This window comes from Acyrthosiphon pisum, chromosome A1, assembly GCF_005508785.2.
Source record: "Acyrthosiphon pisum isolate AL4f chromosome A1, pea_aphid_22Mar2018_4r6ur, whole genome shotgun sequence".
Lineage (NCBI taxonomy): Eukaryota > Metazoa > Arthropoda > Insecta > Hemiptera > Aphididae > Acyrthosiphon > Acyrthosiphon pisum.
This window is the reverse complement of record NC_042494.1, coordinates 64,544,802-64,560,640: the sequence shown is the minus strand read 5'-3', so window position 1 is coordinate 64,560,640 and position 15,839 is coordinate 64,544,802. Positions and strand designations below refer to the sequence as shown.

Genomic DNA, 15,839 nt, shown 5'->3' with positions numbered 1-15,839 from the left:
ATTGAAGTTGTATTCATATTAATCCAATAACCAACATTAAAGTATAGTTAACATATAAATGTTATGCATATATCAATATTATAGTAGTGAGGGGGGGAGGCGTGAACATATAAAATAGTTTGAAAGGGGGCGTGGACCTCAAAAGGTTGAGAACCCATGTATTATAGGGGAATCATTTTTCGATTTTCTCAATAGTTATTTAATGCCACAGGAAAAACTACCGACAAATTACAAAAACCACTAAAAATGGGATTTTAATTTCTAACGCTTTGTTTATCAGTTATCACAATATAAACGTATAAAAATGATTTTAGTTATAATTTATAATAATAATTCAACTTAAAGGCTATAATAAAATATTGTGTACCTATTAAGTAAATTCGGCATCGGGAAATCACGATTTACAAATTCACTAGCTTATGTTGGGTTCCTAGCATTCTGTTTCAAATAAATAGAAGGGGTACGCTAAAAAACCACTGCTCAAACAGGAATTTTAAGATTTACATTGGAAATTTTTGTTTATAAATGGTTGCTATTGGTTATAGGAGAAATAAATAGTAGAAATTAGTATTTATTATTTTATTGGTTTCCATTGGTTATCGAGCAGATTAGGTAAAAGCATGCATCAAATCGAATTTTCACACATTGCCTACAAAGGAGGCTGAGTTGCACTTATAGCCACTGATCGACGTGTCGTTGCCTACTTGATATACAGTATTACAGTCGCACATAGTCCGTGATCTGACATAGTTGGATCGCCTACCAGCCTACCAGGGTGTGTGAGTTACACCCAAAAAGAGTTGAACCATCACAATTTTTAAAAGATTTGTAATTTTTTACGGGATACAAAGTGCACGGGATCAGCTATATATATATATTAATTTAATATGATACGCATGAACGGCTGCAACAATTTTGCTAATTTATTTTTTGTAGTGTTTGTAATGGTCAGGAGAAGGTTTTTAAATCTTAAGTAAGATAATTCTAAGAAAATCCAACCAGAAAAGTAGGAAATCTGGATGTAGGTGCCATTTGTCCAGTAAGGAAAGAAATTAAATAATAATACATATTTGTGTATTGAAAGGTTGCTATTGGTCATGATTGAATAATGAATATAATTTTAGACCTGTAGTTTTATAGCCTAGTAAAAATGGTATTCCTAAGATTAATTTTTCGACACATGCAAATCTTAATATCAATGTGTTAATAAAACATTCATAATTACGTACGCACTTCGAGGATTCTACAATCCACAGCAAGTGAATTGCCTACCTGAAAACATACTGCGTGTCTCATGCATACAATACATACAAGCATGTCTCTCGGGTAATTATATATTCAAGATGATTGATGAAAATGTTTAAGTTTTCAACATCATTCACCGAATATTAAATAAACAAATTGAACAAAGTTTGAATTATATAGAGTTGGTGCATATTTTAACGAGCAACAAAGTCAACGGGATCAGCTATAATGTATATATACAATTAATGCATTTTTGAGTCCTTGAACTTATGCTTATAAGTTATAATATTGCCAATGTATTTCACCTGAGGTAACTTTTGCCCGAGCAAGGCTGGGTGGGACAGCTAGTATAATACAAAATAAATGGTAATAATATAAATACCTTTTTCCACAACTCGTTTATAGCTTGCATTTGTAATACCACTAATTTATGTTCTTTTTCGAGAGTACTTTTGGTATCTACTAAATCTTTGCTCATTTGCCTAAAAATCCCAAACTTATATAATTTTGGAAAAAACATTTAGATGAAATGTCTTACTTAATGTATTGATTGAAACGTAGCATTTGTACATGCTGATATATATTAGTTACATTTTTGTTTAAATTTCTTGTATGATAACCTCTCCACATTTTTTGTATTACTATGGCTGACTGGTGTAAATCTGCATAAAATAAAAATATATATATAATTTAAATAAACAGTATTAATAATTAATCATGTTTAAATTTACCTTTGTTCTCAATTCCGTTCATTTGTGACGCTTTATTTTTAATCATTTGCAATTTTTCCATAGTAGGTGCTCGAGACTCTTCACCAGCTGGAGTTTGCAGACCAATTATAGGTCTTGATTTAGGTATACTTGGTGTCAGTGGACTAGGTAATGAGTCTAATATCGGCAACATAGTGCTGGCAGCTGGTAGAGGTGGAGATTGGACAAAACAATTGACTTCAGTCATTGGTAAATGGACACTGCGAGACATACTACTAGGTGTTCCTTGGCAGCTTTCTGATCCAGTAGATAGTCTTTGAGTTGTAGACTTCAGTACACTAGGATCTAGACTTCTGGTCATCAACGATTCTTGTCCTGATTCTTTAATATTTGGTGTACTCGTTCCTAAAGGTAAATCAAAATAATATATGACAATAAAAATTCACTCTGATTCAAATAATATAATTATATACTATGTAATTGTTCTCTATATTGTTGAGCTTTGCTCAAAACTAGTCTCAATTTTCTTTCTTGCTCAGTCTCTAAAGCATGGCTAGTAATTGGACATGTTTCTGTTAAATAACGGACAAGAGCAGTATGTTGTCCAATATGAAACTTTCGTCCTTGACCTTGGCTATATAGCCATTCAGCTTTTAGACTGAAAATTAATAATTTATTAAATATTTTTCCAAATATTGCCTCTATATCAGGAATAGATTTTCAAAATGTTAGACAGATACAAAAAACACACATTATTATTATCTATTATTAGCAATTATAATTTGCATTGAGATATCAAATATTTACTTTTCAATGTCGTCCACAGCATAACCATCAACTATTTTCACACTAGGGCACCAATTGACTACAAATGGTCTGTAGTTAAATGTGTACCCTTCTAGACAACTATTACCAGTTAAAGTGATTTCTCTTAACAAACCAAGACGACAAAGCTGTGATATTTCATTCAAATCATTAAGATTGTTATTGGCTAGAGTTAGAGTAAGCAAGTTGACTGGAAGGAAATGTTGACAGTTGGTCAAATGACAAATATTATTTGAATGCAAGAAAAGCCTCTGTAAGTATAATAAAATGTTATTTTTAATAATCCATAGAAGTTATAAATAAGTAAATAACTATAATAAATATCATAATTTTGACTAAAATCTATTTAAAATGTATAGAATATACTTCAAGTTTTAAAAGATGACTCAAATTGGTAATGTATGATATGCTGTTGAACGACAAGTCTATGTGCACTAAGTTGACATTGGTTGATAAATGTTCAATAATCTGAAAAAAAAAACCATAATGAAATATATTTTACATTTGATGGAAGAATTACACTTACTTTGATTTTGTTATTGGACAAATTAAGCGATGAAAGATTGATTAAATCTCTGAGACCTTCAATACTCATCAAGTGATTGTTAGATAAATCTAACTTTACTAGTTTTGATAATTTTGCTACCGTATACATTCTCATCATCTGATTATGGCTTGCAATTAACTTTAAAAATGTATTATAAGAGTTAGGTACTTTTATAAATGTATTACATTATTTTTTAAAATTATTTACTTCATTAAGTTCAGTAAATTGTTCAACATTTTCCAGTTTCTGTAAACAATTTTTTCGCATATCTAAGACTTTAATAATATGGCTGTTTTCATTTTTTGGCAACTTTCGCAATTCTTGACTAGATAGATCCAATAACGAATTATCTAAAAATTTGGAAATAAAAATAATCATTTGTCAGTATGATTCATTTATGCGTTTAATATTAAATACTGTAAACTTTGGGAATATTTTTAATTTATAAAACTTGAAAATGTAAGCAATAGCTTCTCCCAGCTATTGTTAATATCTTGTGAATAAGTTCAAACCTAATGATTATTAACGCAATGATTGAAATGTCCAATTAAAATGAATCTAAAGAAAATAAACAAACTAGCTTACCAGTCATTTTGGTGAGTAAGTATAATTGTATAAATAATATCACTGTGTAATACGTTATACGATTCCACTGTAACGCTATATAATAGGTACACTGATTGGCGAAAAACGAATTTAAAATATTACATTTATAACATTAAAACGAGGATTTGATAGCTACTTATATTTTAAAAAAATAAAACATTTTACATAACAGCTTCGCGATAAATTTCAGTGTAAACTGTAAACCGCAAATTATAATATATTATATCATCCCGATCCTTATCTTAGTATCACTATCTCAATAGTCCAATAGTAAACTAACTAGAACTTAGGAACGGACTTGAGTGTTTTGTTGTGTCCTTCGCCAATCGCCACACCACATTACCACGATTTAGACAAGATAACATGTTCTCTACATATTCTTGCGCCGTACTATTCGAAGTTCATGAGCATTGCAATAGGCAATAGCTATTGCATATTATTATTATTTATTATTTTCATCGTTTCAGTCTTATAGTATTCAATTCGAACTCACGTTGTTCGCGAAATGTTCGAAGGTTGATTGAGCTACAAAGGTAAGTGCAGTTTATCGGAATTAAAAACATCGAAATTATAGGCTCTATGTACATGTAACACACGTGTTCTGATAATTTAAATTATACAGTGCATTGGAATGTATTGGAACCGTGCTAACGTTTATTACGCGCAATGTGTGCGCGGCCATGGAAAATACTGTACCGTATCCAAATTCCACCGACCGGTCAAAATAACCGAACTGTTGGCTGAGAAATCTCGAGAGGAAGAAACTGTAGTGTCGGACTCGTCGACTAGAATACCGCGTTTGATACCAATGGAGAAGACCGAATTTCGTAAAAACCCATTAAACATTCAAATGTTGTCGGCCAACTTGTACGAACAGCTTTTCAACGAGTCTCATACCACAGATGAAAATGTTCTGAAGATGGCCCTGAATGAGCTGTCCAAATATGATTTACCATCGACATTGCACAAGGTGCCAGATATTGAACTCCAATTACCTCCGTTGGAGGGAAACATAGTTGATCACTTTTATGAAATTGGTAAAATGCAAAGTGAACCGTATGCAATTCTGATGGATGAATTTTTAAAACAAGAAATACCAGAAATGCCTCAGGAATGGGTGTTCAGAGAAGGTTGGACTAGGTATGGAAAGGAAATCGAGCAATGTGATTATCCCAAAGAGAAAGTAATGATTTTTGATGTTGAAGTATGTTGTAAAGAAGGTGACTTACCTACTTTAGCAACTGCTGTTACATCAGAAGCTTGGTACAGTTGGGTGAGTAAAGACTTAATCAGCTGCAATAGCAGGTCGGGTAGATATCTTGGCTATTCATGTAAAGATCTCATTCCATTAGAGACATCAATTAAATCTAAAGAGAAAATCACTGAATGGTCAAACACTCCCAAGTTGTGTGTAGGTCATCACGTTGCTTATGATAGAGCTAGAATTATGGAGCAATATTGGCTAAATCGTACAGCTCTTAGATTTATAGACACCATGTCTCTGCATGTTGCAATCAGTGGAATCACTAGTTATCAAAAAACATTGTTAAAATCAAAAGATGTCATCGAAGATGAATCTTGGCAACAACACAGCTCATTAAATAGTTTAAATGAAGTGTATAAATTATATTGTAAGGCTGAGTTGTCTAAGAGTGATCGTGATACATTTGTTAAAGGTTCACTTCAAGATATTAATAATGATTTTCAAAATTTAATGACCTACTGTGCTAATGATGTTAAAGCCACTACTAAAGTCTTGAGAAAATTGTGGCCATTATTTTTAGAACGTTTTCCTCATCCTGTTACATTGGCTGGTATTTTAGAATTGGGCACATCATATTTGCCAGTAAATTCAAATTGGAAAAGGTATCTAGACACTTCAAATGAAATATATGAAGATCTGGACATAGAATCTAAATTTTTACTTTCACAACAAGCAAATCAAGCTTGTCAATTAATGTATAATGACAACTATAAAAGAGATTTGTGGCTCTGGGACCAAAATTGGACATCTAAGGTGTTGAAACTAAAAAAAGAGAAAAAAAAGAAACCAAAGATTACAGTAGAAAATAAACCTATAGAACCTGAAGACATTTATGAAAAGAGATTCTTTGAATTAGAAAACATGTTTAAACCATTGATGGCAACAAGTGAACGATTGCCACTTAAAACACCTCATCTAGCTGGCTATCCAGAATGGTATAGAAAACTGTGTGCGCCTCCCAAAGATCCGCATTGGGTTCCTGGTCCATTACTCATAAGCTCTGGTATGCATCTTGTTCCTAAACTTCTTTCTCTTATGTGGAAATCCCTCCCCCTACATTATGTGAAGGGAAATGGTTGGGGCCAACTTGTACCATATGAGACTGACATAAAACTTCCAGATGCTGAATTGGTACCACTCAAAGAATTAAAAGACCACTATATTAAAAGTAATGCATCTTGTGACTGTAAAATAAAAATTAATAATACTGAACTTCATGAAACTGTACAAACAAATCTAGTCAAGTATGAATGTATTTTTAAAAAAAAAAATTACAAAACTATACGGAATAGACCTTGCAAAGAAAATTTAGCAGCAGGCAGTGGTATGTTGAAACTTCCGCATAAAGATGGAAATCATTTAAATGTTGGAAATCCACTTGCAAGAGATTTCTTAAATAAATTTTCTCAAAATGGACTGTCTGGAAAAGACAGTAATGCTGAGCACATTATTGAAATATCACGTATGCTATCTTATTGGAGGAACAACAGAGAACGGGTTGAAGGACAAATTGTTGTTTGGACTGATAAATCAAAAGGATATGGTGCCATCATACCACAGGTTGTTGTATGTGGAACATTAACTCGTAGAGCAGTTGAAAGAACATGGATGACAGCTGCTAATGCTATCGATGAACGGGTTGGGTCAGAATTACGTAGCATGATTCAATCACCGCCAGGTTATTCTTTAGTTGGAGCAGATGTCGATTCTCAAGAATTGTGGATAGCATCTGTTATTGGAGATTCTTATTATGGCAAAGAACATGGTGCTACGGCTTTTGGGTGGATGACACTCAGTGGTAGGAAAAGTGATGGCACGGACATGCACAGTTCAACTGCCAAAGCAATCGGAATTACAAGAGATAATGCAAAAGTATTAAACTATGCTAGGATTTATGGGGCAGGAAAGCCTTTTTCTGAGCGATTATTGAAGCAGTTTAATCCAGACCTAAGTCCTGCCCAAGCAAAACAAAAGGCAATTGCCATGTTTAACATGACAAAAGGAAACAGAATCTACAAACTTCATGACACTGTTTTACCAGAAGTTAAAAAAAGAGAGCATTCCCGAATTGGTGCGCAAGAGCTGTGTACTATTTATAATAAGAGCGTTGATGAATTGTTTAATAAACCTATTTGGAGTGGAGGTTCAGAATCTGCGATGTTCAATAGCCTTGAACAAATTGCATGTTCTAAGCAACCAAAAACGCCATTTTTAGAATCTAGACTCAGTCGAGCTTTAGAAATGAATGGAGTAGACATAGATAAATTTATACCTACCAGAATAAATTGGGTTGTGCAAAGTGGTGCTGTTGATTTCCTTCATCTGATGTTGGTATGTATGCGCTGGTTAATCCATCCTAATGTACGGTTTTGCCTAAGTTTTCACGATGAGATACGTTATTTAGTACCAGATGAACATCGTTATCAGACTGCATTAGCTTTACACGTAACGAACTTACTAGTAAGAGCATTTTGTATTAAAAAATTAGACATGACTGATTTGCCACAATCAGTAGCATTTTTCAGTTCTGTTGAAGTTGATACCGCCCTTAGAAAAGATGCTCTAAATGATTGTGTTACACCATCCAACCCACATGGATTATTCAAAGGCTATGGAGTTCCACTTGGAGAATCATTAGACATTACTAAAGCTATAGAGTTGTCTGGAGGAAACATTGGAATGTTCAAAAAGAAAAAGCGGAAAACTGATAAAACAAAAGACTGAACAAAAATAATTTTAATTTAAGATTTATGTTAACATAAAAAATGATTTTGTAAATAATTTGTTTATTAAGTGTTATTTTTTACAGAATGTCTAGGGCAACAAAACGTAAACATGTGCAGAAAGAAATGCTTACTGCTGATTGGAATGGTCCAATAAATGATCAACGCATTGTTCGCATAGTTGCTGGCCGTGGCAACAATCTTCATGAAGTATTCTCAGTAGAAGACAATGAAACATTTCTTGTTTCAATGCCAGCTAAGTTCAGGCGAAATGTGTGGGTGAAACGAAATGATTATGTTGTTATTGAACCAATAGCTGAAGGAGATAAGGTACGCGGTGAAATTGTACACGTGTTGACCAAAGAAGACATGAAACTAATGAAACAGAAAGGATGGAAGAAGGAAGACAATTATGATATCGAACCAAATACAAATCGGCCTGTTGTTACCACAATCAGCGACTTGAGTTGTACCGATACAGACACTGATCATGATGATCCATCAGAAGATACAGATTATTCATCATGATCATGAGAATACAATTTTAAAAATATATATATATAATTTTTGTACATGTATTGTGCCAAACCAAGACTATTCTGTTAATAAAACGGTATGTGATTTATATATTAAGCTTCAATTTGGAAAATAAATTTAAGTAATTGTAAGTGCTACTATTATATATTGTATAATACTATAATATAATAGTGTTTAAGTAATTGTAATGATTTGTTCAATATAAAATCTATTGAATTTTTTTTATATGAATAAAAATTTTAATTCAAATAAAAATAAAATGTATGATAATTTGGTCATCATTTAATAATTAACTCAACCAATTATAATAATATGAAGTAGTATTAGATCTCTTTTTTTCTTTGAGACATGGGGGCCAAACTGTTTTAACACATGACTTAACCCCCATGCAGGATTGTTTATCAAAATCAATGGTACATACAACTTTGATATGCCCTAATGGGCCAGGATCTACTTTCCTCAGCAGTGCTAATATGTGTAGGAATATCTAATATCTATAGATATCTATACTAAAGAAAAATTACTTATAAAATTGAAAAGTTGAAATGTTAATTCAATTTTATTCAAGTTAAATGATCAGTTACAGTAATCTTTTTGAACCAAAACCTACTAGATTATTTTTGATAGTGAAAAAATTAGGCTTATATTAAGACTAATAGTCATTTTTAAGATAATTACATTGTATTTTAATAGATTATTCCATGATAATTGTAAACAAATTATTTCACAAACATTTTAAAGCAGATTCTGTTAAATTCGGTTATTTTTCAAGAGTGGGGGAAAATAATTACCTACCTACAACTATCAAGCATTAATTAGTAATTACTTAAAATCGAGAAAAGTTTTAATTATAATTCAATTCAAAAAAAATTGTTTGGTTTGTTTTTTAATGTAATATCACATTACTCCATTATTTTGCAAAGTACAACTAAAGGTTCAGATACATTTAAAAAAATATAACTGGTACCTGCATTTTTTTTTATTAGCATAATGAAATTTAATTTAACAACTTAATGTCCCTGTACAGTGGCGTGCCGAACTGACAAGCAGACCTGAGGCAAACTATACAATTTGATCCTCCTCCCCACCACCAACAGTTTTTTCACTATTTTTTTTTATTATTCAAAATAATAAATATTATTAAGTTTTTTTAGGTATAAGTTGCACATCTACACTAACACACCCACCCAAATTTCCCTTGAGGCAATTGCCTCAAAAAATGACTGTTTGCACGCCACTGTCCCAGTATACACCATTAGAGTTGAGAAGTTACGTTTGATGAATAGATCAAACATAATATGATCTGTAGATCTATATCAAACGTAAATTATGATTCATCAATCACAAAACATAATTAATACTATTTATATTTTGATAATTGTATACGATAGTGATTAATTTATAATGAGCTTGTTCAACAAGTAAATTTCAAGTTTTTGATACTTAACATGACAACCTGACACCTGTCATAATAAAAACATATAATATGTATTACAGTTCAAAATTGTGAACTGAATATTTTCCATCAATTATGGATAACTATTGTACTAATAAGAAAAAGTTATATCAAATGTATAACCATTTATAGTCCAATTTTTAGACAAATTCTGAATATTATAAATACTCTTATTCTTACTAGTATTATGGTTAATGATAATTACTATAGCTGAAAAAAGACAACAATATTTTCTATAAATATTAATATTTAACAAAACATATTATCACTTATATAGGCACAACTCATTATGACTTTATATTTCAGTAGCTCAATATTATTATTATCATTATTAGCGTAGAACTAAATGTTTTGTATAAAACAAAATAACATAACATTTTTTTTTTTTTACAAAAATGTGAAACGAACTATTTTTTTATGTATATATTTATACTTTTACAGTTTATTTATAAACAGTAATAATGTATAGTAATTAACTGTCTTCTACGAATAAAGGCCGGCATAAATTTAAAAGCGCAGTTCAATGTCAACCGATTAATAAATTATAAGAACATATTGGTAGGTTATCTTAAGTTTCATTTAGGATAAAAAGAAAGAAAATGGAATTTTATAAACATATTTTTCCATTACTTTTAAGTACAAGTTTATGTGTTTAGGTAACACGAGATTCTGAAATATAAATCAAACTATTATTGCTTGTAATACTGAAAAGTACTGGCTATTCAGATCTAATCGGTCATACAATTAGGTAAAGTTAAGTTTATATTGGAGGGAGAATAGTAAAAACATAAGACTAATCGGCATACCATTAGAGACTCGCGCTTACTATATGATATTAAGGCTTATATGTCGTTCTTAAACTGGCGTATAATTGCCATTAGGTTTATAGAAGAATTGTCCACGCAGTATGCGTCTGAAAAGTTCTTTCCTCAGTAATGTTCTTTCCTTGACCAACTTCTTTAGCACACCCTTGTTCTCCATTGCTCGGCGAGACAGATATGGCAGCACTTCGTTGACTGGGCCATATGGTATATACTTGTACGCCGAATATCCTGCTTGGCCTGTCAATTTCAACAAACATTGTATTACTTTTATGCTCAACAGAGTAATGTATATGAAAGTATTATTTATGAAACATACCCAAGGGGAACGTGATAAAGTCGCACATGCCAAGCAGCTGTCCGAAGCAGATTACTTTGTCTTCAGGTGAGATTCCGATTTCTTTCATTCTGATAAGCGAGGAAAACAAAAACGAAAAATGTTTTATGAAACAAATTTTAAATTATTATGTTGGTGGTGGTTTTCATAAATGATGAGTACTGTTGTTTTGTTTTGTTTTATTGTTTTGTGTAATATCCATTTCTGCATTTTATTCCAGTAATCGCACTTGTATTGGATGGCGTTGGAAATGCTTTTTTAGACACTATTCTATGTGTCTCTGCAAAATTTATCAAATTAACAAACGTAGCCTAACCACTTCTAACCCCGTTTTGATTATTACCTACCGCATTACATTTTAGGTATAACATTGAATGGTTCACTTATAGTATTGGACATAATGTCAAAATGACAAATAAATATATTTATATGTATATTAGGAGTATGTTAATTTTACTCACTGTGATAATGCGAAGCGTACTGTATCTTCGTTATGCGATGCAACCATTATACCAATCTTGCTACAATCGTCACCCTGATCTTTCAGTACCTTAATGCGTGTTAAACACTCAGTCAGCGTTTGATGATAAGTTTCTGTGGTGGCTTCATATGATGGATTGGTTGGATCAGCATAGCCCAATGCTGCAGCTCTTGCCCTCTCCTGTAAAATAAATCATATTTTTAATGCTAATAAAATAATTCAATATTAGTCAAGCCAATTTTTAACATTAACAATAAATAATAAACCTGTCCTTTCTAAATTATTATTATTAGAATTAACGCAAACCAGCTTCCAAACAATTATTAAGATATAAATGAGCACATTTAATTAATATGAATATAATTTTAATTCTTTTTTATTAAAAATATAAATTTGTGTCACTACAATTCAAACAAATTAACTACCTGATCAATATAAGCACCCCGCACAAGTTTAGCTCCAAAAAAGAATTTTTGTCTCTTAGCTTGATTTAAATCAGTCTTGACTTCATTAAGTGTTTCTTTTAGGTAACATTGGTATGTGTTAAACACAATAGCTTTTTCTGTATTATACTTTTGCATCAATTCAAGAGTCAATCTAGATATAGCTGGTTGAAAATATGTTTGTTCAGCATCAATCATTATACGAACGTCTAGGTCTTTAGCAGTCTATTTAAAAATTGAATTAAAAAATATAATTAATGTTTCTATAACTTATGATAGTATTAATAAATTAACCAAAATCGTATTTCTTACTTGAACTAATGTATTGAGTCGATGAACCATATTACGGAACATTTCCTCTTCTTTTTTAGACAATTGAGATAATAGTCTGACCATACGACCTTCTTTTAAGCAAGGGACACGGAACGAATCACTTAGTTCAGAATTTTCATCCAACAAACCACTCCACGGGAATAAATGAATAACACTAAACAAAAAATACAAATTTTAATGTTTTAAATAAAAACCAATATTTTAAACTTATAAATTAATTTTACCCCTGGCTGTCCTTGGTGACTTTTTCTAAAAATTTTTTTGTATCCTTGATTCCAGCTTGGAACAAACGTTTGTCCAACTCCTCAAGAGTGAGATGCTGACCAATTACATTACCTTTGCCACCCATAATTTCACTAGCTAATGTACGAGCTCTCATAATTACCTCTGACAATTGCAACTGTAATATCAAATAAATATTTTTAGTCTAATGTGTATTACCACTTATTAATAATTGAAATAGGATATATGTTTTTCAAGTATCTATTACTTGTAAGAAAATGTTAGAATAAAAGCCTGTAAGATACCCTAAATAATAATCTTACCTATGAATTTTATAATAGGTCAATTCACTCTAATTTTAAAAACATAATTGAGTAAAATGGATTATTGAGAATGTAATATTTTCTGTTGTATGTTTGTAAGACCGAGACAACACACAAAATCTTTATAAAACTTTATTTTAAATACTAAGTTTTCCTTTGAAAGTTGTCAATATTAATTAAAATTGTAAAAATTTTTATTAATTGTTCAAAATTGTCTATGTTAATGAATAGGGATGTATATATTTATTTTATTTTTGTTAAAATAAGGTGTTGCTTAGCTTATTAAATTTGCAAGTATTTTCTTGATTTCAGTCATAGCCCCATCACTAAATTGGAGAAAGCAGAGTAGGAATTTAGAATTATTAAAACAAGTTGTGATGTCTGTAAGTATAATAACAATTGTTATTAAATTAGTAGTAAGTAGTAACCGTAAAGGAATCATTAGATCACTAACCACTTTTATACAGTGTTATTGTTAGATTGTACCAACAGTAAAAATAACAGATATTTTGGCTCCATCCTTTCAGATAACATGTTTTATATTAAGTAAATATTTATAGAATCAACCAAATGTATTTGACATTAGTTGGTTTCTACATATTTTGTTAAGAATACTTATAGCATTTATTGCAACATGTTCACACAAGTCATCGAGTAAGTAGTAATAAATACATAACATTATGTAAAAGTTGCATAAAATAATTATAATGATTAATAATTTAAATTATTACTTTAATTCATAAATATTATGTTGAATAAAAATAATATATTTTAATCTAAAATTTACCAAAAGTTGAGGACGTCCAAGAGCTGTTAATTTGATTGCTGTAATTCCTGTTCCATATGTAGCACCTAAACAATAATATAAATATTTTTTATTTAATATAATAATCTATTATGAGTGTTATTGTAATTATGTAATTTGAAAACATTTTTGAAGTTTAAAACCCGTTTATTATTATAAAACTATGAAATTAAAATATTTTTAATATTAATTTGCTTTACTAATACTATTATTTATTAGGCACAGTACAGTAAATTATTAATTATCCGTGGTTTTCCGCGGAACTAAGTACACTGTACAGTACTAAAAATAGTGTTTATATACAATAAATGTGAACAAATTAAATATGTTAATGTTATATTATATGAATGTTTAAATAAAAATACGTGTATTTATCACATTTTATTTAAACACCATTTGAAAACTTGTCTCCAAGAAACTTCAAGAAATTAGAGATAATTGAATGTCGAGTTTCATGAAATTTATGAAGTAAAAAGTATTGCAGTTTTGTTGAATGTTAATAAAACAATGCTGTACAAAACGTATATGTGGCAGACAAAAACAATCAAAATAATGTGCTTTTTAAAGATACTGAAGAATTTAACAGATGTATAATATTTATGCATACTTATAGATTATTTGCTTTGCTCACTAAAATAACGTTTAATAACTCGCATAAAGATACTATAGTCATTTACAGTATGTATTACTGTCTTTACTCTTTGGCTGTTATTGGCCCATTTTCATATTTAAAACCTGCTGTTCAATTTCATGAAGAAGATTTACCAGGGTACCAAGATATAACTGAAGCAGAATTTAAATTATGGCAGTCCAAGTGGAAAACAGTTAGGTCAAAATTTAGACCATTAAATGCAATTAATACATTAACAACCCGTGACAGCAATATGTTTCCAAATATGCATCAACTCCTAAAGTTAGTACCAGTTCTACCTGTATCAACTGCAGCTACTTCTGAAAGAAGTTTTTCTTTTTTGAGAAGACTAAAACCTACCTCAGGAATTCAACTTCAGAGTCAAGACTTATCGGACTCGCATTATTATCTATTAAGGGGACGTCACAGTGACATTTTTTGTATCCGTCTTACAAGCGCGAAACATAGCAACTTTTACGCTCAGCAGAACACATTTAATCCGTTAGTTTAAAAATTAGAGCAAATTGAGCTCTTGTAAAATTTAAAGGTAAGACTATTATCTAGACCAGGGGGTCCAACCTTTTGTGATGACTGGGACACATCATATGGGTAGAAGTTGTTGTGGGCCACATACTTTTATAATAATAATACATTCAAATCGAATGATTAATTTATATTCAATTATACATTAATACAACAATACATTTTTTTATAATTTTTCTATAGGTAGTGAATAATAATATGCAGAAATATTTTTGTAGATAAATGACACGGAATATTGCTATCGGAGCCAATAAAGATAAAACACTAACAAAATTTATCTTTCTTTGATGTTTAATATTTTGTAGTTTTCTTAAAATAACTTTTTTCTCGTAATATCAATTTAATATATTATATACAATTAATTAACGGTTTTTAAATTGAAGTGAGGGCCACATTAAAAACTACCATGGGCCGCGGATTGATCCAGACAATGACATGGGATTTTTAATTTTTACAACATTTTAATTGTAAAGCGAGTTATGTGTATTTTAAAATTGTTAACTGTTTGTACATCTTAAAATACTCATAATTCACTTTAAAATTAAAATATAATAAAAAGCCTATGTCATTGTCTACATAATAATCTTACCTTTAAATTGTATAAAAGGTTAATTCATTCTAATTTTTAAACTAACGGAGATAAACGTGTACTCTTGAGCGTAAAATGTACTATAGATAAGACAGAGACAACAAATGCCACTGTAACATCCCCTTAATAGAGATATTGACATTTCAGATGATCGAATATTGGACACATTAGGTATCACCGGAAAGACTCGAAGGTTAAAATTGTCACTTTAATTTTATGTCATTTAATAATGATATTATTTAAAAATGTTAAATAGTAATTAAATATTGATAACTTTTTCAAAACTTAAAACTACAGTCTGCATAATATGCCACTAAGTAATCAAAACCAGAAGATAACATTAATTTTTTACTTCAATTTAAATGATAAAGCATATTTTAAATTTTGTATTTTAAAGT

The 15,839-nt window shown here is 30.4% G+C and overlaps 4 protein-coding genes across 6 annotated transcripts in view; 2 read left to right on the top strand and 2 right to left on the bottom strand.

Annotated features, from left to right (window-relative positions):
* LOC100573967 (centrosomal protein of 97 kDa) overlaps positions 1 to 4,147 on the bottom strand; it is an 8,959-nt gene extending 4,812 nt beyond the window's left edge. Inside the window, exons 1-9 of the mRNA XM_003241188.4 lie at positions 3,913 to 4,147; positions 3,535 to 3,677; positions 3,307 to 3,465; positions 3,147 to 3,248; positions 2,763 to 3,031; positions 2,429 to 2,613; positions 1,977 to 2,360; positions 1,784 to 1,907; positions 1,628 to 1,727 (exon numbers count right to left, since the gene is read on the bottom strand). Of these exons, the coding sequence (XP_003241236.1) occupies positions 1,628 to 1,727; positions 1,784 to 1,907; positions 1,977 to 2,360; positions 2,429 to 2,613; positions 2,763 to 3,031; positions 3,147 to 3,248; positions 3,307 to 3,465; positions 3,535 to 3,677; positions 3,913 to 3,919 (1,473 nt within the window). The 5' untranslated portion in view covers positions 3,920 to 4,147. The remainder of the gene's footprint in view (positions 1 to 1,627; positions 1,728 to 1,783; positions 1,908 to 1,976; positions 2,361 to 2,428; positions 2,614 to 2,762; positions 3,032 to 3,146; positions 3,249 to 3,306; positions 3,466 to 3,534; positions 3,678 to 3,912) is intronic.
* A 101-nt stretch (positions 4,148 to 4,248) lies between these two features.
* Positions 4,249 to 7,996, top strand: LOC103307715 (DNA polymerase subunit gamma-1, mitochondrial). Its single transcript, XM_008179955.3, has 2 exons — positions 4,249 to 4,466; positions 4,556 to 7,996. Exon 2 carries the CDS (start codon positions 4,565 to 4,567, stop codon positions 7,919 to 7,921), a length of 3,357 nt encoding a protein of 1,118 aa, XP_008178177.1. The 5' UTR covers positions 4,249 to 4,466; positions 4,556 to 4,564; the 3' UTR covers positions 7,922 to 7,996.
* Eif1ad (eukaryotic translation initiation factor 1A domain containing) lies at positions 4,337 to 8,727 on the top strand. Its single transcript, NM_001162177.2, is given in 2 exon segments — positions 4,337 to 4,466; positions 8,007 to 8,727. A coding segment is annotated over 1 exon segment (441 nt). The 5' UTR covers positions 4,337 to 4,466; position 8,007; the 3' UTR covers positions 8,449 to 8,727.
* A 1,415-nt stretch (positions 8,728 to 10,142) lies between these two features.
* LOC100160914 (proline dehydrogenase 1, mitochondrial) overlaps positions 10,143 to 15,839 on the bottom strand; it is a 23,341-nt gene continuing 17,644 nt past the window's right edge. For 2 of the 3 annotated variants that reach the window (XM_029487375.1, XM_029487376.1), the window contains exons 5-11: positions 13,661 to 13,725; positions 12,553 to 12,728; positions 12,308 to 12,482; positions 11,978 to 12,220; positions 11,533 to 11,732; positions 11,054 to 11,142; positions 10,143 to 10,974 (exon numbers count right to left, since the gene is read on the bottom strand). In XM_029487375.1, the coding sequence (XP_029343235.1) occupies positions 10,769 to 10,974; positions 11,054 to 11,142; positions 11,533 to 11,732; positions 11,978 to 12,220; positions 12,308 to 12,482; positions 12,553 to 12,728; positions 13,661 to 13,725 (1,154 nt within the window). In that variant the 3' untranslated portion in view covers positions 10,143 to 10,768. The other variant, XM_029487377.1, reaches the window with a different exon arrangement.

Coding starts and splice junctions, on each gene's coding strand:
- LOC103307715 (XM_008179955.3), top strand. CDS start 4,565: ATGTATTGGAACCGTGCTAACGTTTATTACGCGCAATGTGTGCGCGGC.